Here is a 23,365-nt window from a genome sequence, read left to right as displayed (position 1 = left end):
GACGCCTCCCACTGTCAGCTCACACTCCTGGTGGCATCATGGCGGGAGCGGGACTCGATCCGCTGATGTCTGGGACGATCCGTCTATGAGGCATCTGCTCTACCGCTGAACCACTGCCGCCCCAGTGGCTTTAGGTTCTCATCTTTCAGGGTGTGACAAGCCAGTCCTTGTACCAATGATAGCTTCTGACTGGAGGCAGTATTTGCTGATACAGATGAAAACAAAAGTGGAAATAGTGCAATTAACACATTGAAGGTTAGCTTTGTCTGAAATGGTAAAAGGAAGTAAAATAACAAAAATTTGATGTTTGTCAATGTCTAAAATATACTGCAAGCAATGGAACAAACCCTAAGAATATTTGGATTACTGTAAATATAATACTGTGCTGTTCAATTTTAAATTTTAACAAGTCTCTCCTGAGGCAGAACAACAGTAAAGAAAAAAATACACTGAAACAATGATGTCATCAAAAGATAAAACCTGAGCTAGATGGCAAGTAATGGACTGGTTGAAATGCTGACAGCATGACAACAGCATTGCAGAGCTGATGGGGAGGCTTGGCCATCCTAATTTACTGTTGACAGGCTCTGGTTTAAATAAAACACAGACATGTTTATTAATTTGTTGTGAAAGAAAAAATACTGGTCTAACATCACCATCAACTCAAGAAAGAAGAGAAAACATGTATTGTATTTTAAGCAGATGGTTTTATATTTGAGATCAGTGGACTAATGCATATAGATGTTTCTCTGAAAAGAAGTTTTGTTACCTCGGCAATGTTTTACTTTTTCTTCATTGTTTTTGTTCAGATGAACAGCTCTATAAAAATTTTTTTTTAAAAACTTAACTGCATCTCTTGAGCTTCCATCCAAATTTCCCCATAATATTTTTTCCTGTTGAAAAATACACTGGGTGTTTATTATTCCTATGCATATGTACATAAATAACCAAACTGAAAGTGAATTCGACATTTACCTAGGATAGATAGAGGAAATACAGCAATGTAGCCGCAAGAGGGCACAAGCCAGTGTCTTATTATGCCGGTCCCAAGCCCGGATAAATACAGAGGGTTGTGTCAGGAAGGGCATCTGACATAAAACTTTTTCCAAATCAAACATGCAAATCAAATCTTTGACTTCCATACCCGATCATTCGAGGCCTGGGTTAACAACGACCGCCATCAGTGCAGTTCACCTACAGGGTGTCAGTGGAAATTGGACTACTGTTGGTCGAAGAAGAAGAGGAGAAAAGTGTCTTCATAGGAAGAGAGAGAGGAGGAACCCCAATAGTATACGACTCAGGGTTGGAACGTTGAATGTTGGAACTATGACACAGTGTGTCTACCTTCATTCTCTGATGCAGAGGATGCCTACAGTTGCTTCTCCAGCCCCCAACAACCATCTTACTCATGAGCATGGTCACTCTTGTCAAGTTTGTTGTCATTTGTTTAGTGGAGGAACTTTGCTATTGCTTGAAGCAACATGAGTTGCAAGCCACACATTCCCACCATGGGTTGCAGTCTCCTCCTGCTCCAAGCCGCTCATCTCTCCCTTCACCAACTAAATCCTCCTTGCCTACACCAGAGCCTCCACCACGACCATCCGGGTCCCACTCTCTCATCCAGCCTTCTGAACATCTGACTTGCACTAACACCTGGTGCCCTTTACATGTTCAGGGTTTGAACCAGTCTGCCCTCCACCTAGAATATCTTGCTGCCTCTAATGTAGCACCTTCACTTAACCTGATGCATCCTGCAGTACCAAGCACCTCCATTCCTGAATCCCAAGCTCGTATACCATTGGGATTAGTTGAGGCTGCACCTCCTATTTCCTCTTTGGGTAATGCATCTCTGCAAATGCCTCCCTCCCGTTGTGAGGTACCACAGCTGCAGAGGCTCTCCGTCCCTGCTCCTACTTGATATGTAGTACCAGCATCAAGCCTTCCCCAAACGATGCCTCCTTAGCCTCCTGTGTAGCACCCACTGGTTCGACACAACCTGCAGCACAGCCGACTGTGGTGATGGAGCCCTCCGACCGGTAGCTTCCTTACCTGAGAGCCCCATATCCTCTAGTTTGAATTAGATCAGCTACTGTTGATGTTCCTCTCTCCCTCACTCTCAATCTACTGTGGCAGCTCCGCAATATACTCAACCTGTCACTGGGGCTCTCCCTCCTCAACCATTACAATCTGTCACTGGTGTCTGTCCTTTCCCTCCACTATATACTTATAGTGCTGTTCCTTCGAGTCACCACATACCAGCTGCAGTTGGTGCCCTTCCGCAGCCTCCACACCCACAGGCAGCTGCTCCCCTCCATCCTGATGTGCTACAGCAACCTGTAGGGTCAGTGGTCACATGGCCAGCTTACCAGACTTCTGCTTACTGGTCCCGCCATGAAGGCCCTTCATTCCCTCATTTTGTTCATGATGACCCACAGGAATTCTCTATGCTCAAGATGGCCCTCCATAACCTTCTATCCACAGATGAACCTGAACAGTTTAAATATCATATACTGCTTGACCATCTAAAGCTGGGTTCTGTTTGCTGCCTTGTACTCTCCTATGCCAACAGCCCATATCCTTACACTCGTGCACTAGCTGCCCTGCAACAACGTTATGGCCAGCCCCATCAGCTGGTACTTAGTGAAATAAGTGCAATTCAGGCTTTCCCCTCCCTTTGAACTTGGGATTCAAGAGGCTTCAGTTATTTTTTGCCAGCAGAGTTAGAGCACTTGTCGGTATGTTACAGTCTCTAGGTAGTGTTGAGGACAAGCAGAGTTAGCTTGTGCTTCCCATGTGCAGAACCTTCTGGCTAAGTTGCCTCCAGAGTTAGTTACCAACTATGCTCGTTGTGTCCGTACCACCCATCCAGGAACCTCATACAACCTTGTCGACTTTGCTACCTGGCTGGAAACTGGGGCAGAGTGCCAGATGTTAACATCACAAGTCAGTTACAACTGACGGATGCAAACTAATCAGTATGGGAAAGAGAGGAAACTACCCATCAAAGCCAATTATCCCATGGCCACGCTACTGGTGATGTGCACGTGAGCATGGAGCACTGGACTGTGCCCAAAATATAATGGAAAGCACCTTGGCATCCTGCATGAAGCTAATAAGAGAAAGGCCCCCCAGCTGTAGTTCCCCCCTACGCCATACTTGATTACGGTTCCCAACAGACAATGCTATTGCCCACTGCTGCTTCTTACCTTAAGCTAGATGGGATGGCAGAGTCCCTTGCCCTAAGAATTGTTTGTCAAGGCACTGAAATGCTTTAGAGAAATAAAGTGACATTCAACATCTCCTCTGCTTCCAACCCCCTTAAGAAATTCCTAATCAAGGAAGCCTTTACCTCTGTTGATCTTGGTTTAGCAGAGCAGACTTACCCTGCTCAGATCTTCCGCTGCTCCAGACACCTGCAAGGCCTACCCATCCAGCTATTCAACCGGGTTCAGCCTGTCCTGCGTATTGGGCCGGACCATCCCCATCTTCTCTGCCCCATTGAGAGGGTGCGTCTTGGTCCTGGTGAGGGCCCCACTAGTGTACACACCCACCTGGCCTGGGCTCTTCAGGGTCCAACTCTGCTTCCCCTGACTCCTGAAGACTCTACTGCTGCTGAGACAGAATCTGTAAATGTAGTCCAAACTCTGTTTCTTGAGAGCCACTCAGTCCAGTCCGATCCCCGCCTCAGATTAAAACTGCCCAAGTCAGGGTGCAGCCTGCGCCTGTCTCCACACCTGAGCCTAATTGTGTTTCCGCATCACAGCCTGCATCCAAGTCGGCACCCTAGCCTGCCCTTGTCTCTGGGCCCAGACCCCAGCCTGTCTCTGATCCTGATCCAGTGACCCCCAATCTTCTTCTCATGGGGTGGCTGGATGCATCACTTCCACAAGCCATATTCCGAAATGCAGAACTCTTAACCAACTGTAGATGGCGCTGCAGTCAAGTTCTAGTGGAAAACTTTTGGACTCCGTTTGTTAAATACTACATCAAAAGGATTCTGGAGTGTTTCCCTGTGCCTGACCACACGGCCATAATGTTTGTCAAAGTCCCAGTAATCAGCCCACCTGCAACATCACCGGACAGAAAAAGTATTTTAAAGTGACCACTTCCACCAGAGAACATTCTGGTTGAAGCTTTCAGTGGCAATTACTGTTGTTAAATTTATATTCATCTTGATCTTACGATAATGAGAAGGAGTGATTAAATATCAATTCCGATTGAGCTAGGAAATTTATTGGTTGATCCATGGAGCAAATATCTGTTGTGAATTTTTCCCGTTAAGCTTGTGCAAAAAATACAACATTGAATAGTTGGACATATGCATTCAAAAGTTTAGAGAAGGTCACATTAAGTTCACCTGTAAAAGTCATAGTGAATTTTAGGTTCATCCTGAAATTTAACATGAAAGCCGAACATTCCAAATGTTATGTGAGTAATTTATATCTATTCCAGTGACATTATGTTCTGTAAGCCATCTGTAAGACATTTACTTTATTGCATCATTTATTTTTTGTCTTTCCCTATTGGTGTCAATTTTTTCCAGCACTTAAGCACTGGTAACTGCATTGTCATGTAACAGAATTAGAAATAAATAATGCAATATTTAAACTTCTGCAAACATCATGGAGTTTGCAGTTGCAGCTGCTGAATGTTCAAAGCTTCATGTAGATGTGCCCTACATTACCACAAGGGAATGCAAGGCCTGAAAACAAACAACATCCCATTCTCAAAGGACAGACGTTCAATACAAAGGTTTCAGCTTACACACAAATACTAGGGCAAGTGTCATACATGTGCGTCATCAGCAAAACACATTTGCAGTACAGTGAACAAAACTCTGTGCATGTGGCATGGATAATATGCTCTCACACACAAAGCTCAACATGCACCTGAAACGTGTAGAGACACAAGGCACTGGCTAATGCGTTTTCAGCGTGACCAGATATTCACCATGTGTGTAAGACATGAGTTGCCCTCACGTACTGTTTTTCTTGCTTGCTGTACCATGCAGTAATAAAGTGCATCCTTATAGAAAGTCACTCAGTCATCAAATAATGATAGGCCACCTGAGTCAATCCTAAGAGTCAAGAAAAGGCAGTGATGGTGATGCACAGAGAAAGCTTTGAGCTAGTACAGATGCTAGAACAATGCAAATAAAGGAAAGCTGTTCTTTTTTATAATTAATTTTTTTTAGCCCTTTTACTCATCTCATTGAAGTATATATCTGAACATCTTGTTCTTGAAACAAATTACACTCCTAGCCATAATAGTACACTTCATCCATTTACCCTCGAAACAAAATCCCTCTGCATTTCATCCTTACACTCAACCTGTTTCACCTTTCCCCTGGCTGGAACCACAGTAGTAAACTGCAAACTGTAATTAAGAACTTGAATAAGAGGGGATATGTCAACACGAATGAACAATGTGGCATTAATCCCCTGCAATTTACTTATCCGCCATCGTTTTGAGGAAAAATTTCACAGTTCACTGCCTGCCACAAATAATCAATGGTTTAAAAATCAAGATATGTTTTTACATTTCTCTTTTCGAAAGTGGGATAATTTGTCCAAGAGATTGGTTTGCTTGGACAAATAGGAACATGCTATTGCCATTTCACTCTAATGCAAGACAAAAACATTGGACTGAGATTGCTAGTGGGGTCATAGCTCGATTCTGAACCTGGAGCAGATGATTTTTCATGTGAGAATAAATGAACCAGCAACAGGATTTCATTATGAAAGATATGTGATTTTACATACATACATACAGTACATTTATACATACTGTACATACATACATACATACATACATACATACATACATACATACATACATACATACATACATACATACATACATACATACATACATACATACATACATACATACATACATACATACATACATTTCAAAAGTTAAGGTATACATTATGAAGTTACAGTGTACATTAAAAAAAATCTGACTGAGACACCTGTGTAACTATTTAGCAGTATGTGTAGTCATAGTGACATGTATGCATTAAAACAGAAGTATTTTGTCTGACAGTATATAAAAAGCTTGTGTTTGCATCTTATTTCGTGTACTTTTTCAAATATTATCCAATGAAGTGCAATAGGAGGAAGCTCATTTACTGCCTCTACTTGATGGTTTTTTAAAAATACATTTGAAGAGCAGTTTAATAAAATGATGAATGCTTGGATTTTTTTTTTGTTATTTCTTTTAATTGTTTTGTCAAACCAAGAAATAAATTCATCAAAGGTATTCTACTGTTGGATAAACTTCTGTTTAGTTACTTTTGAATCTCACATGGAATGATGCCACACTGATTATGCAGAACTGCAATCACCAAAGATGTTTAATCAACAAGATACTTCTTAGCCTGCGTATGTTAGTTACAGAAAAGTAAAAAGAAAACATTGCTTGGACCTCAAAAAAAGAAATTAATCAAAGTATTCACACCATCCTTGTAGTCAGAAACTGGTTCATGTATTCATGCTTTTGATTGAGGAATGTCCACATTTCTGTCACAGCACAGAGAACAGGTTTCATATGACATTGTTCTGGCTGCTCAGTTGACCTGACTCTCAATGCCAGATGTTCATGAGAAAAAGAAACAGCCATCAATATATGTTGACATTTCTGAGAAAACAGCAGATTAATGTTACTGTTTTTAATATAATCACAATCACTTTTTTTCATGAAATAGAAGAGAATTCATTAACTTGCCTCCAACAAAAACTACACAGAAGTGCTTCATAGTAATTTCTTGCTAAAGGCTCCCTTGAATTTACCACTTGCTTCATTAACCACCAACAGAAAAAAACAAACATGTAAAAGTAAGTCAAGTAAAAGTGAGACTAGAGAATAGTCAATAAATGTAAAAAATAATGTTGAGAATAAATGGCGTGTGCTTTGTGCTTCAGACTGAGTCATTGTTTAAAGAGAACCGCACAACAGAATTATCAATTTATGTGACAAGACATACAATCAGAATAATGTGAAGTGCCTATATTAATAAGATAAACAGATATCACATCTTAATGAAAATGAAGGTAGTTAGAGGCTGTTAGGTGTTGAAGAAATATTGTTTCATTTACATAGATAATTAAATTCAGAATTTTTATTAAACAAATTAACTCTTTCTAAAATGACAAGAGGAAAAAGCCAAGCTAAGGAGTTTGATTCTGAAATGACAAAAGGAAAAGAAAAACCAGAGGAGTTTGATGAGATAAAGGCTTCTCTAGTTAAAATAATTGAGAAATCAAAGAATGAGCTGCTGGAAGGTCTTGGAAGAAGTGAAGCAGCTGCAGAAGGATATGGAAGAGAAGGACCGCGCATTGTTTCCTTGGAACAGAGAGTGGATGATTTGGAACAGAATGCTCAAATTAATGATGTGATCATCACCGTCATCAAAATCAAGCCCCGCATTCATGTACAGTACATGATGGAGCCAGGGGAAGTGGAGAGGCCACTGAGCACAAAGCTGAAACTGACACAATGTAGGAAAAGGTGATTTACCAACTCAGAGATCTGGAGATAATCTTAGATTTGGAACATATTCAAAACTGTTATTCAATGCCATCCAGGGGTTGGAGACCACCTGCAATGTTCATAAAATTATACAACCATAAGCACAAGATTGTTCCTCTGAAACAAGGCTTCAAACTGAAATGAAAAAATGTTTACATCTACGAGAATCTGACTAAAAAGAATGCTGATATTGCCAAAAAAGGTCGTCAACAGAAGAAGAATGGGTTGATTGACAACACTCGGACAAACAACTGCAGGATCTTCATTAAAATAAAAGGGCTTTCTTTGGAGCAGAGGAAAACAATGATGATCTGGAGCACTGAGGAGCTGGTACAATAATATACAGTATATCCAAAAATATAAACTTTGGAACTACAGCACAGCAGAAAATAGCCATCTCTGTCCAGTCTGAAGAAATGAAGGATCTTACACAGAGAACTGCTAAGCAAGATTGTTCATTCATTCATTAATTTAACTCCACTTTATCCACCGCAGCGGGTCATGGAGTTCATAAATTTGTGGATTATGCCCTGACTGTTTTAAATGGAATTATTGACCCAGACAACTTCTGCAATAACAGGATGGACAAGAGATTAGTAGAACAGAATCACTTCAATAGTAGGAGCCTCTACACTAATTATGGACACATGGGGTTGACGACACTGTCTTGTACCTCCTCCACCGTGTGCTTTCCTACCTGGATGTCGGGGGCGATGCCGTCAGGGTGCTCCTCTTTGACTTTTTGAGCGCCTTCAACACCATCCAGCTCCGGCTCCTGCAGGATAAACTGACCTCCATGGCTGTGGACCCCTACCTCGTGAGTTGGATCACGGACTGCCTAAAGGACAGACCCCAGCACATCCGAATGGGGGACTGTTTGTCTTCTGTGATGACCAGCAGTACGGGGGTGCCACAAGGGACCGTGCTCTCCCCCATTCTCTTCACCCTCGTCACATCGGACTTCAAGCCAAACTCAGATACATGCCACATACAGAAGTACTCCGATGACATTGCGATTGTGGCATGTATCCGGGAGGGCGATGAGGGGGAGTACAGGACATTGGTGGCTGACTTCGTGGAGTGGTGCCAACAGAACCAGCTCCAGCTCAACATCTCCAAGATGAAGGAGATGGTGCTGGATTTCCGACGGGCACCTCCCTGTCCACAGCCAGTGATCATCGAGGGCAGAGAGGTGGAGATGGTAGGAAACTATAAGTACCTGGGACTGCAGCCAGGTAGCAGCCAGGTGTTGTTTATTGTAAAATGGAGACTTTTTGTCACCGGAACTGAATTGTTCAAAATATTCCTTAGTATGATTGATTAACTTTCCAAATTACATAAATTGCATTGTCCAGTTTAGTAAATGTTTTTAACATTGTAGGACTTATCAAATACTCAAAAATCTATTGAAGGTGTAGAAGTGATGCCAAAAGACTCACCTTCAAAAAAGCTCAATTATCTTAAAGATGTGTCATGCAGTAATCATTGCAAGGACAGCATGTCATCAGAGTGCAACGAACCTTGGAGAATTTCCAGAAGTGTCCCAAACCCTAAAACCATATGTTCAGTAAATAATCCTGCTTCCTGTTTCTCCCTTGAAGCTAATGATCAACAATTGCTCCTGATGAATTGATGCTGAGCCTTTTGTGTGAGATTTCATTCCTGACGTCAGGCCCATTAGTCTTCCAATTTGCCCTGGCATGGGTCTTTTTCCACAGATAACAAATATGGTCATTTCCTTTCTAATTCAAGCAGGCTGTGGCTTTAGCAATTCAGTGGACTGCCATGAGGCAGTAAAGCATTCAGTGACATTTCTATATGCAAGCAATAATGAGAAATGGCACACAGGTGCTGTTCTCACCTCTGAAAACCCTGAAATCCTTACTTTATTATGGTGTCTCAGCACAAGCATGCATTTCACTTGATTGCATTTTACTTTTTTCATTTGTAGAAAATCTATTAAAGTCAGTTTTGAAGAGAGGTTCTCAGTGATATTTTATTTGTGAGTTGGACAAATAAAGACTCTGATTCTGATTCTGATCAGATGTCAGTGAACAGAGTGGTTGAAGCAAATACATTTTTTATTACACAATTGCATTACATATATGTGTCAGAAACTCTTAGGTGTAATAAAAGCCTTTGTCGTTTGGAGTCATCTGCAAGATGGTGATTGAAGGGCATCCCGTCTTTAGCAGCAGCAAAATATCCCCCTTGAATTCCACCTTCTGGATGTCGTGGCTGATGACAGTGAAGAAGATAACGAAAGATGAATTTGGTGAATCTGAGACAGAGGTGATTTTTTTAAGACTGAAATCAAAGCTCAGCTTTCCCTAAAATGTCAAAAACTATTTGATTAAGTTTTTGTCTTGTGTTGAATACAAAAACATTAGAACAGAAGTTCCTTCAGAATAAGCTAATGATTATAAGCTGATAGGCTCTATTTAAACTTCACTTACATTCCCGTAACATCAGTACAATTCACTTCAATGGGACTGCATGGAAGATTTGTTTTTCATTGCATCTAAACTCAAAGGTCATTGTACAAATACCATTATTTTGTCCTGCCCCCAGATGCTCAGCATCTCTGGAATGGAGCGGTGGGTTGGTCCTTGCAGGCTGGAAAGTGAAGTTGAAAGATAAACTGCAACCCATTTCTTTTTATTTGCATGGTGAAATTGCTTGACCATTTCCATTGTTCACTTCTTACCCTGTAAATAAAACACACTGTGTTTTCTTTTTTCAGTTTAACATTTGAAACTTTTATTTGTTTGAGGTTATATTTATTTAGTTAGTTTTTTCAATCATTCATACTGTCGGCTAGAATGGAGTAAACCAGCCAGCTACAAAGTTGCACACCGTAGTGTCAACCTCCTTATGAGGTGAATCTTATGCATTTCTTTGCATTTATTTAAAAATCCAAAGACAGCTATTACAACATGTTGAGCTCACATGTCAGTCAGTACGACCCCATCTGTTTCAGGTAAGTGGCTTCAGAAAGATTCCTGAGAATAGCAACTGAGCGTTTTTAAAATACAGTATCTATATCTAGTCTGCTCCTGTTGGTTTCTTCAACCTTACCTCATCTCTAAAATCACCTGCTCTCTCAGTGAGACTTTAAAATGTCTGAAAATGCATCAAGGAAAAAAAATCCCCCCTTGTTTAACAATTTGATAAATCGGCCAGTGATGAGCAGAGAATATTTTTGACAATGTAATACATAGACTCATCACACAAAGAAGAATGAAGAATTTACTACTAGAGTGTGCTATTAATTTCCCTTCGGGGATCAGACAAGTATACAAAAAAAAAAAAAAAAATCACTGATATGACCTTAAATAACAGCACTGACAGGCAATGACTCAATATTTCCAGCGGGGATATTAATGGGGGAGCTCTTTCTTGTATAATTGATTAAACATTTTCAGGTCTGTTAGGCTTGCAAAAAAAATGATGGTCAGCCTGAACATTAAACATGGATTTCCAATATGAGTGATAGCACAGCTCTCTCATTGACAGCAGCAAGGACTTTACAAGCCAGTAGAGAAAAGAAAAGCATCAATGTCAACTGTAATGTTGTGACAACATTTAGGATCTCCATGGCTCACAGCTTTCATGTTTTTGTCTCTGAACTGCTCGACATAAGTGGACTTTACATTGTTAGACCAACTGCAATCAGCTGTATTGCCAACCCACAAGAGCTCAATTTTTCTTAAAATAGCCATTAGTAGCATTCCATACTGGGAGAAGATAGCTTGACTTAAGAGCCTCTTCTGGTACTGTGGCAACAGATCTATTACTGGTGCAAAGGCTGAGCCACACAAGAGCAATTTTAGTGACACAGGGATGTCACCCTTGTGATTAGATGCCTGTATTGTCCGCATCACACAGCACACTGAAGCGCTCAAACAAGACAATCAGCATCTTGTGATGCTTTCATCCCTCCTTTCAGGCCTTTCCTTCTGATGGCATTACTTTATAATGACTTGCCGTGAGTAGCTCTAGGTCATGAAACTGACTCTGTAAAAATCGAACTAATCAACTGTGGAATCAACTCTCTCTAATTTAACATAAGGGATTTGTTTAGAGGTGACAATTACAGAACAGCATCCAGCGATAGAAACGTACAGGCAGTAGAATGGTTATGAACAGCCCAGTACACCTCACTAGTAGGCTGAGTGAATGTCATTTTCCCATGGGGTCAATAAAGTACTATCTTCTATTCTCTAATGAAAAATTGTAAAATGTTCTAAATGTTCTAAATGTGATTGGAGTTTTTTTTTAGAAAAAATCTTCTGAAGCACTTTAGTGCTTCATCTAATATAAAATTGTAAAATGTTTGAATGTGATTAAAGTGTTTTTGAAAAAATCCCCCCCAAAAATCTCTTCTCTTCTCTTCTCTTCTCTTCTCTTCTCTTCTCTTCTCTTCTCTTCTCTTCTCTTCTCTTCTCTTCTCTTCTCTTCTCTTCTCTTCTCCTCTCCTCTCCTCTCCTCTCCTCTCCTCTCCTCTCCTCTCCTCTCCTCTCCTCTCCTCTCCTCTCTTCTCTACTCTTCTCTTCTCTTCTCTTCTCTTCATTCATTTTCTGCCGCTTCATCTACTGTAGTGGGTTGCGGGGAGCTGAAGCCTATCCCAGCTGATTGAATCGTGGGACAAGGGAAACTCCGCCAGTGCATTGTGGAGCAACACAGACGCCGACAAACAGGAATGCACATACTCACTCATACGGGAAATTTGGAACTGGACAAATAACCTGAAGTGCATGTTTTTGGAGGTGGGAGGAAGTCTTGTGTTGTTTTGTGTCGTATCGTCTTATCTTATAAAACGTTATCCAGATGCCCAACCATCTCTGCACAGCAATATCTCTGTTTATACAAGTCTTCTTTGCTACTGCTTAGATGACATGCAATGGTGTAAAAATTCAGATAACATGTTTTCTTTTTACCAATAAACAAACTGTATTAATGCTGCATTGTGTGCTGTTGTTCTAAACAAACTGAAGACATGTAGCAGTCTAATAAAAATAGGTCAGGATTTAAACTGACTATGTATATATATTTATGTTTGAAGTGATAATGTAGATTTGCCCTTTGCAGCTTCAGTTTGTTTTTCTTTTCAACTGTATTATGTGTTTGACCTCTTGTATTTGTCTAATATTGTTTGTACGGCACTCATGATTACGTTCAAATTGTTTACATCCTCCTTACATTAGTAAGATTGCAGCTGCTGATGTCGGTTTAGTGAAGCCAGGTAACAGAAAGCTGCCTTGGGTTTGTTGAGTAGAAACTAAATTTGTGTTACAGACCTCTGGTCTACACAGTGGGTCTTTTGAATGGTTTAAAAGTTCAGCACAGGGATTACTAACTTGAAAGGATAAAACATTGAGTTCACCTCAGCTCTCTTACCTTTCCAAGCATGGAGACATATCCATGATTGCACCAGAAACAATTGTTTGGAAAAATCTATAATATACCCGACTAGACTGAAAATAATTCCACCTTTTATATGGTTCTGTTTCCCCACTATATGATTACACCTTAAAAGCACTTGTCATGGGATAGTTTGGTCCTCCTATAGAGTATAATTCACCGACCATGAATGATATCATTCTTAGTTTAATAGTTCCCAACGATGGTTTCCTCAGGATGTGTAGGTTAATATTTTTCTCACAGAAGTGAATTTTTTGTCATCTGAACAAATTTAGAAACATTCTGGTCTGGAATATCACGTGGGTCCAGATCAGACTTTGATGTGTGGTAAATCTTTTGGGGATGTCATTGTGCAATCTTTGTCAAACATTGTAGGTATGATCCAGCAAATTAAAAGCAAAATTCTTGTTGCTGAACAAATTCCTCAAGGCTGAAGCATTTTTAAAAAAAGGAATCTATGGATCCAAACTGATGATCCACACATCACCAAGATCTTTCTTGAACCTTTCTTGCCATGCAGGGAGAAGGATGGACGGATGGACAGACAGACAAACAGACAGACAGATGGATGGAAAGACAGGCAGAATGAAGAATGGACAGTCACTCAGACCAACACCAGCAAACATGTACTGGATGCAAATATATTTTAAAACAAACAAACAAACAAACAAAAAACACAGAATGCGAATGGATTATTGCACACACATTTACAGCCACTAGAAGCAAACCTTTCTGAATCTGACACTAGGGTAAGTCCTGGTATTTTTACCTAACATTGCTCTTAACCAGGATATTTTGTGATTTTAAATAAATGTGTATGAAAATTATTGCTTGAATTGCTTTGAAATTTTGTATGAAACATACGTTTTCTTCATGAAGTAGATATCACTCCCTGTCTTAATGCTTTACCATTGATTCAGCATCATCATTATGTCAAACTATTAACTGATTCTTGAACAAAAAATATAAAATCACTGACATTGTAACCATATAAATTGTGTGTATTATTTTTAAATATGAATGACACGTTTTAGCATGCTCAAAAAGCAAAGATTGTGGTATTTATTTCTACCTGATAATGCTATTGTCAATCTCTGGTAGTGTGCTGATATTATTAGTAAGTTTATGTTGAGCGGGGCTGTCAATGTGAAAGGACTCATTAACATTAACACAGACCTTTACAGAAGATTTTTAACCTTTGTTTTAATGTTTTGTCCTTTCTAGGAATAGTCTCAATGACTATGTGAAGACAAAATGAATAAATCAATGAGTAAATCATGAGAGATGCTTGTTATCATCGGAGTACACTATTGAGCCAACACTGAAGATGACACTGAAGATTATTATTTTATTTTCTCTTTATACTAAATACAACATTTAGAGATCATTATTAATTACAGCCTTAAAACTGTGTGTTCCACTTTCACTCCTCAGGCTAGCCCAGCCTCCCAGAGTGGTGGTATCCAGAGTGAAGATCGCCATAGTGACAGCCTCCCTTCCTCCTAAAACAGCTCATTTTCAGAGCCAAGGTTTTAGCACTGAAGAGAATGGAGTACCCTGTAATGATCAGCTTTTAGCACTGGCCCTGAACAACAGAATAAGCCATCAGGCAACATTAGATTCTGCTGGGGAAAACCATCCTTCCATTCTCATCGGTGTTCCCAAACAGGAGAACTCTGAGGGAAACACATCAGACACACTTAAACCGCTGTGTTGGAAAATGATTATTCTCCACTGACGCTGTCATTATCCAGGGGTCAATTGCTTCCTATTGATGTTGGTGAAGCTCTTTATAATGAAGAAGAAGTATGAAGTAATGCCTCTGAAAAATCTGATAATGAAACATTCAGCAGTTAGTTTATCAATCAACACCTACAGACCCACTCTAGTGCTTAAAGCTTCATGCAGTGCATAGCAACTGATTAACACCAGGAATTCATGATTGTAATATTTTCAAAGTAGAGAAGAGAAAGAATCATTTCTGAAAAACACTAATAATCTCAGAGCAACATCTCCATTATTGCAACTGGGCATGCACTTTCCTCATTTTGCTTGTTTACTTTCCGTAATTCAGATCGTATTAAGTACACGGTACATTCAATTAATGATATGTCAGTGGCAGTGACCTGAATCTGTTTAACATTTCATTTTAAAAGATGATTCCAGTCCCTTTTATGTAAATGATTTTTGTTCAGCATGATATGACTGTTATATGAATATAACAAAATTCTGTTGAATTCTGAATTCTGTTGGCTGTCCACAGAAGAGGCGATGGCCTCCTCTGCCAGCAGGGAATCACCACGTAACCTTTATGTTCACACCTTTCCTCAGAAGCATTCTCTGAGCACTAGGTGTTAATTTTTTCCTGTCTTGACCGATCAAGGCCAGGTCAGGTAACTGTTTGATCTAACCGTTCTTAAATTGTCACCAGTGTGGGATGAAAATTAGTTCAGACATGTCCGTGAAACAGAGAAAAACAGTCATCCTGACACGTTCAGTGAGGCTGACGGGATGCAACACATGCATTTGCAGGTAACAATCTTTCTGACATACCAAAGTGAGTGAAATAGCTGTAAAATACAACAGATCCAGTACTTGTGGTGTCAATCACAATTAAAAATTGCTCTCAGAAGAAAATCAACACACTAGCATCCAAAACAGTGAAAACATAGACAGATATAATCTTTTTCTGCTGGTTCTGGAGGCCAGGACAACAGGGGGATCTTTTTTTTTTTTTTAATGTTCGGCACTTAACACTGTGCTTTTCTCCCACAAAAGTCCAGAACATTTTTTTGGCACACACCCTGCATGACCCAGACATATTCCATAATCTTAAGGAGTTGTCATTCAGTATATCAAATGTTTGTTAAAATGAACAGCAGAAACAGAGCAGCATTTGTTTTCTTTTTTAGCTTCTAGCCAACTGATAAATTCATCAGTAATTGCTCTGTTTTGGTCTCCATTACTGCTTAGGGAAAATATCTGTCTTTGCTTCAACACGACTGCTGTTTACCGATAAACTGACCAGGTCGTTGACAGTGGTTTCAGAACTGAAAATGGACGCCCAGAGTTGCTGCAAATGGTTGATGGTGGACCTTGTTGGAGGAGTGGTGTATGTGGGAAAAATAATAACTTTAATATGATGGTAGATCTAGAGACAAGGAATGATCCAGAAATTTTGTTCGAGTCTTGATTGAATCCATATTATTATTTATCAATTTAAATGACTTTTTTTTTAATTTAAAAAAAGGGGACTGTTTAGCCTCAGTGGAGGTATAGACTTTATGAATGTGGACCTAGTTTTCTACAACTGACCTATTTTAATTTACTCACAGTGATTTGTCATGAATGGCACTTAACTGTCCACCAGTGCTTTTCATGTAAATATTTGTTATATTTGTCCGGAAGGCCTATGGTCACTTTTTTTGTACAGTTCTAGCATTGTCAATGATGAAATAGCCATAATTAATTAACAATGTATTGTATATTATGATGTAACACCAACTAAAATTGTGCCATACATAGCCACATCCCATAAAATTCACAAATATTCTAACTGTGGAGTGTATCCTTTGAAGGTGTTGTTGTTTACTGCAGCAAAGAGCACATGAAAAAACTCAATCTTTGTTATTTTGAAAAGCAGAACATATGAAGTCACATTTAAATTTGAATTGCACAGTTAAGGCCCGAGCATTCCTGTGTGTCCTCTGTCAGATCAAAAGGAAATAAAATGCTTTGCTTGCAGGCACCAGCTTTGATGTTACTTCTCTGCAAGCTCATTTGAGCCCAGGGCCATAAAGAGTGAAGTGGGCACAGCCTTTACTGACATCATATTTTTTTGTGTGCCTATAACCTTCATCCCAGAGCTGCTGATTGGCATCCAGTGCAGATTTTTAAGAGTCTTTGTTTTGGACATTTCACATTATCCTTTCAAATTATTGTTTCTTTTGTCCTGGCAGAAAGCAGACTGGTTAATCACGGCAGACAGCAAAGAAAGAAAGATGCTACATGATGAATTGTAATCAAGTAAACCCACAGGAGCCTTTGTCTACTCAGCGTCATTAAAGAAAGCGGGGTTCCCTGTGGTTGTGAGAACCGTGTAATTACATTGCATTGAAGTGTGTTACTCACCATCAGACTGCATTTTCAGGGGATCTTGCAGTCAGACTAGATTTGGTCATACAATGAGTATAAAAAAATAAAATGCATCTCTGTGGCCTCTAATGCCCCACCTGTAATTGAATCAGTACTGTGAACATGTGCTAATTCATATCTTTGCTCAAGTGAAACAAGCACATATTATCAGCCATTACCTGCTATTTATGCTGCTAAGGACAATAATGAGACGGTAACCCAGATGAGAAAAGTGGATGGAATTCACACTGAGCTTTGCCGTTCCTCTGGCTGAGGAGGATATCTGTCGATTTTGTTGGTTGTTTTATTTATTTATTTCAATTCACACATTTCATTGTTACTTTGAAACACTGCCCAATACTGTATCAAGCTTCAACAGAGCATTTAAGAGATGATAACAGTAATCATTTTAATTTGATGGATTTTACTGAAACCTATTTCCTTCGTTCAAAAGTCCAATAAAGCAAAAACATTTCATGCTAGTTATCTATGTGTTTTTTGCAGTGCAAGTATGATCTATGAACACAGCAGACATAAAGTGACAAGAGAGAAGATATTTGTCGTCATTTTACTCTGAAACTCAATTTTTAGAAATTTAATATATTAAAACACGGAACAAACAAAAAGACTCTGTGTATGAGTGAGATGTGCCAGACAATTTTGCAATATAAATTATTAAATATATATTTATTTAACATTGCACTGAAAGGATTGTGAGACATTTCTTTTCATTATTCCATAATCTTCTATTTAACATTGAGCTCTCTGTATTGTTTGTTTTTGCTCTTCTGTATGATGAAGCTGTTATTCCAACTTTATAAAAGGCAGTTCTTATTTGTTGATGAAATCACTCATTGGCTGTTGGCCAGTGATTCCTCCAAGCTCTAATACAGAAAATGTTTTGGAAACACACATATTATACTGTCCATACATGTCAGGGGGGCTATGGCATTATGTGGTAATTGTAGTGTGACTGATGGAAAATCAGGCAGCCAATCAGGGTTGAAAATCATTGAAAGGTGGAAAGGTGGAAGTTGAACACTTAATTATGTGACCATGCAGCAGTCGTATCCACACTTTCATTTTCAGACACTGATTCATATGAATGTCTTTATTATTTATTTATACTGCCTCTCTATATATCAGGTTCTCTTCTTTCAGGATACAAATATGATAGCTAATGCTTCCGTCTTGTGACAATATTGTATGATTATATGGGAAGCTTTTGATTCATTTACTTTCCTGTCGTACTGACATGTTTCATGACCTGTGAATCACTGAAGCATCTCCCTCAGCTTGTGTGGAGGAATTAATGAGGACCACTAATAAAACACAAAACAGTACAATTCCTTCACAAAGCAGTTTGTCAGCGGCAGGTTAGAATAAAGCAGTTTTCTATTGATTTTTTAATTTTAAAATCACAACTTTTTAATTTAATTTAACTTTGTATAACATTTGTACAGTTTTATTTAATGTTAATTCTTCCCCATTGAAATATTAAAATGTTTTCTTTTTCACGGGTTGCTTTGATTTTTTTTTTTGTCTATAAATTATAAAGGCGAGTATATAGTAAACACAGCAGAATATATAAGATACCCATTTTGAAAAAATACTTCACATTTTGACTTTATCATGTCAACAGAGAGAAAACTGATTTTCTTTAAATAAATAATATGGGAGAAAAAAGTGTCTGTGGCCTTGGTGTGTCATTTAGAAAATGAAAGTGTAGTAAAGGCAAATTCAAATGAACTCTTATATTTTCAGTAGAGTAAATATTCCAATCCACGGTTAAAATACAGCCATTATTTATTTCAATGATATGTGATTTTGCATGTAAGTAGAAGCAGTTGTAAAATGTGATCATTTCATATTTTGAACACAAGGAATTACCTGTGATTAACATCTCAAATATTATATTCATGCTTTATTATTGACCCTGAAATTAATTTTACATAAATACATACAATGTATAAATAAATAAATAAATAGATACATAAATAAACAAACACACTGTCTCAGTGAAGTCCATCGATGCTGCATGTCTGACAGGTGTAGAGGTTATGTACAGCTGATGTCTACTACAGTTCATGTGGAGCAGGGTAGGAAGGCGTAGAGAAGGCAGGCACAGCCAAATGGTTCTGTTAGCAGGAGGTGAAAGTTTTCCAGAAGAAGTTCTTACAGGGGGCTTTGCGATCACGCTGTGGCAGCGATAGCCTGTTGTAGACAGCCCTCTCCTCAAGCCGAGACTCCAGCGGCTCCTCTAGATCCACAGAAGGTGATGCTTCCCCCGGTAGCACGTTGGTGTCGAGAGCCCCATCCAGCAAGCCAGACACCAGCTTCAGGATCAAATCTTTACGCTCTTTGCTCAGGTCCTGAATAAACACCAAAAATTAAGAAATGATATTATTCAAGAGACCACATGAATGTGAATGTTTAACATCTACAGACATCTTATTGTAAAGCTTAAGTCTCTAGTAATATTTTTAAATTTCTCGATTTGCTTACAGGGAGCCACTTTAAGCCAGTCAAAGCCTAATTAAAATTCTCATGAAAATTCTTTGTAAGACAAATAATAAACATCATGACAATCTTCGTTGTAAGTTCAGTCATTCCTTTTTTTAAATGTATAATTAATTCTTTTCAAAAAAGAAAGTGCCCATTTACACCAACCACAACAATTAAATAGAGAAGAAATTTCATAAAAATAAGTAAATATGATCAACACAGAAAAAACGGCCCTCCTCACCCTGTTGACACTGATGGTGCTCCTATCCTCCACAGGAAGCATGGCGGCTGCTCTAACACTGAACAGAAGCCCCATGAGAGCTGCTAACACCACCAGGAGCTGCATGCTGTGACGGGAGAGCAGGTGACGACCAAAGCAACAGCCACAGGAATAAGAGGCTGAAAGAGTGGCTAAGTGAGTGTGTGTTGGAGAGAGAGAGTGTGTGACCAGCTCAGGCTCGCCTGAGATCCAGAGGGTTGGAGAAAGTGCAGTATGGTTGATGGCAGCTGGTCACAAGACTTGGAAACCACTGATGCTTCTTGTGCTCTACCTCCAAAGTCCCTCACTCTTTTATATGCCTCTCCCCCGTCTGCCACTGACGTGGAGGGTTGTGGGTGTATAATGGAGGGTGTAGGGTGTATGTGTGTGTTTGGGTAGGGAGGTGGTGTGTGTATGAAAAAGGAAAAGAGATGAGGGGTTCAGGAAAGAACAAATGGACCTACTCAACAGCTGACCTCTTTGACAAATTGTGATGCTGCGTTCATGTGATTCACCAGAGGAAACATCTGCATCAGATCATGACGTCAACAGGTTAAAAACAAATTCTGACATCCATTTGGAACTAAAGTATTGGTGGTCATGAAAGACAACCTCAAATGAGACCCCTTTTGGCAGGTGGAAGAACAATTCCACAACTCATCAAACTGTGTGATCTCATCGGATGTTTTGTAACTGTTCCTGATAGTCAAGACCCTACAGCGGCAATCAAAAAACTGCCATCATCCGATTGCTGTCGCGGTGCTTTTATGTGTCTTTGACACCTCTGAATGATTAGATTGGGACTGTCTGACACTCACCATGACTCATGGATGTGTCTTCAAGAAATGCACACTACCAGTGTACTGGGGTACAAAAAAAAGACAGTGCAGCAATATTTCTTTGGCACTTCAGTGCAAGATGACTGATGGTGCTGATGATTGATGTGGGTTTACATCAGAATGGCTATTATAGTACACTAAACATAATGTATTCTCCTTTGGCTGATTTAAGAACAAAATAATGACACTTGGTTCAGTTGAAGGACCAAAAGTATGCATTTTAAAATGTTATGAAAAACTCATCAGCCACATTCTAATAAAATTCACAAACCATCCATGTATGTAAAGAATAAAATACCACAGTTGGATATATTATAGGCTGTAGACGCTCTTTAAAGCTGCACATACGCTTTAGATTCAGCTGTTTAGATTCATTAAGAGGGAAGCCGTTTCCCTTGGCACAATCAATATTAGGGAAATACCTTTTGGTCTTCTTGACACTTTGTGTTGGATGTGACTATGTAACAGGATTAATTTAACTTTAACTTAAAATGTGAAAGTAGTAGAATACATCACAGTCCTTGCTTATTACACATGAACTTAAGGACATTTGATGATGCATTTGTGTGTCCAGTAGCATCACTGTGTGAGCTACTATAAAGTACTGCTAAACCTAATAAGGCCCTGGAGGTAAAATCCTCAATGGAACTTATTCCTGTCTGACAGAATATTGTTTGATGATGTTCTGTTTGATGACAACCTTCAAAATATTTAACTGACATCGCACAATGAGTTAAGTTTATCATGGTGACGTCTCTAGACATACCTACCGGCAAAGAACATACAGTATTTTTACTCCACTAGACCATGGTTGAGATGTTCAAAAGGATTTATCATGGTGTTTGAGGTTTTTCTCCATTCACTGCTCATCTGGAGGGCCTAGAGCCAATCCAAGGATTAACTGACTGTTGAAACGGTTCCTATATTGGCAATTCCGTGTGTTTGAAGACACTACAACTGGCCTCTTTAAAATATCAGCCTTCCAGATTAAAAGACACTTCAAAGGGTAAAAAACACCATCTTTATATTGTGTGGGATAGTGATGCTTGTCCTCATTTAATGGGAGCACCGCCCAGGAATCTTCTGAGATTTTAATGATAATATAATTATTCAGATAATCAAGGTAACCATTCTCATTTCTGAAAATCAGAAGTTTTATTTAAAATTACTGCTGCTTATTTCAGAAAAAAAAAAATCAATGAAAAAAAAACAAAAATGTAGTCTGAATAAAGTCATTTATTGGAGTAGATAATAGTAATGCAAGATTAACAGAGTTGATTGGAAAGGGATGAAAACAGGTAATACACAAAATGGCTATACAGCAGCTGATTAATAAATAAGGAGATTCTGATTGTGGGTCAGGGTGTCCCAGAAGTGGTCGTTTCTAAGATCAGGTGGAATCACCAGCTACGGTGCTGCGCCTCTGTGTTGATGTTGATCAATTTTAACACATTTTCAGACTCGCAACAAAACTTAACGATGACGTCCAGAAATTATTGAAGACACCTACAAATAAATTTTTTTAAAAAGTTGTTGATTTTAGAATCAACTGACTTTTTACAGAAAAGGAAGATTTAAAAAAAAAAAAAACAACAACTTGCTGCAAAGTCAGGAATCAAGACTGGAAGAAAACAGATTTAAAAAGACGACGAAACATTAAGATGATAAGTAGTGAAAACCTAATCCTGCTGGAATTAACTATTTTCTAAATGTCTTAAACGAGTGATGGATTGGTCACCTGATTGATTGCTCCTGCTGCTCATGCTCGGCCCCGATAACCACCTCAACTATACCGTAAGGCGCACGGACGCGCTCGGCATATTGACGCTTCTGACCGTAACGCAGTAATAAGGGAGAGCTTTAGTTCACCTGGTGCTGGTCGTTCAGACAAGACGATTTTTGTTCTGAAAAATCAACTGGCGCAAGAAGACTTATTAGAATTCAAGTACAATCAAAAATAAAAAAAATTCTTATTTGAATTTGACTATAATTTGAGGGCGCTCCTTTAAGCCGCTACGTCGTGTAAATTGGGTTTTTAGGTTCAATGGTGCCATCTTGTGGCGGAACGCTCAAACTGCACGCGGATCTCACTCGCAAGGCAGTTTTCCATGACGACGTCAAATTGAATCATGTCACATTTTAAACTGATTTTGGGTACAATTTACGCACCCCGACGTGAGGAAATGTCCTTGGTAACATACTTTGTCATCAAAATGAAAATATAGCCAATGTCCTTAATTGTTACTTTTGTTATTGTTGCCATGCTCAGTGGTTTTGTTCTAATGTTGAAGCACACAGCTAAATTAATTCATCAGTGAATGAATACAGATCTCAAATGTCTATTTTGTTTCCAATTAATTACAATTATAAAATTTACTGCTCAGGTTTGACGCAATCTCTTTATAAAGATTGAAAGGAAGTTTACAACCATAGGAAAGTTAAGATCTTTGACAGTGTAATGGCTCAGCATACTGCCTTACAAGTCTCGAACAGTAATTAACGCCCAATACCGTAGGCTATTATAGTATAATGAATTTACATTACACTAACATTTTTTTATTGCAAAACTACAATTCATAGTCAAAAGGTAACGATCAAATTAAATTGGGAACATTTAAAACGGACATTTTGAGCTCTGAATTACTCAGGACAAATCCATCTGATACTCTGA

At 39.0% G+C, this 23,365-nt stretch overlaps 1 protein-coding gene across 1 annotated transcript; it reads right to left on the bottom strand.

Moving 5' to 3' along the window:
- Positions 1 to 18,880: 18,880 nt before the first annotated feature.
- Positions 18,881 to 20,130, bottom strand: LOC137612807 (somatostatin-1B-like). Its single transcript, XM_068341526.1, has 2 exons — positions 19,838 to 20,130; positions 18,881 to 19,463 (listed from the first exon to the last, which is right to left on the bottom strand). Exons 1-2 carry the CDS (start codon positions 19,940 to 19,942, stop codon positions 19,233 to 19,235), a joined length of 336 nt encoding a protein of 111 aa, XP_068197627.1. The 5' UTR covers positions 19,943 to 20,130; the 3' UTR covers positions 18,881 to 19,232.
- Between the last annotated feature and the right edge of the window lie 3,235 nt (positions 20,131 to 23,365).

The sequence above is a fragment of the Antennarius striatus genome, chromosome 2, assembly GCF_040054535.1.
Source record: "Antennarius striatus isolate MH-2024 chromosome 2, ASM4005453v1, whole genome shotgun sequence".
Taxonomy (NCBI): Eukaryota; Metazoa; Chordata; class Actinopteri; order Lophiiformes; family Antennariidae; genus Antennarius; species Antennarius striatus.
The sequence above is the reverse complement of the archived record's forward strand: the minus strand, read 5'-3'. Positions and strand labels throughout refer to the sequence as shown.

Coding starts and splice junctions, on each gene's coding strand:
- LOC137612807 (XM_068341526.1), bottom strand. CDS start 19,942: ATGCAGCTCCTGGTGGTGTTAGCAGCTCTCATGGGGCTTCTGTTCAGT. Junction 19,464..19,837: donor GCACCATCAGTGTCAACAGG/GTGAGGAGGGCC, acceptor GTGTTTATTCAG/GACCTGAGCAAAGAGCGTAA.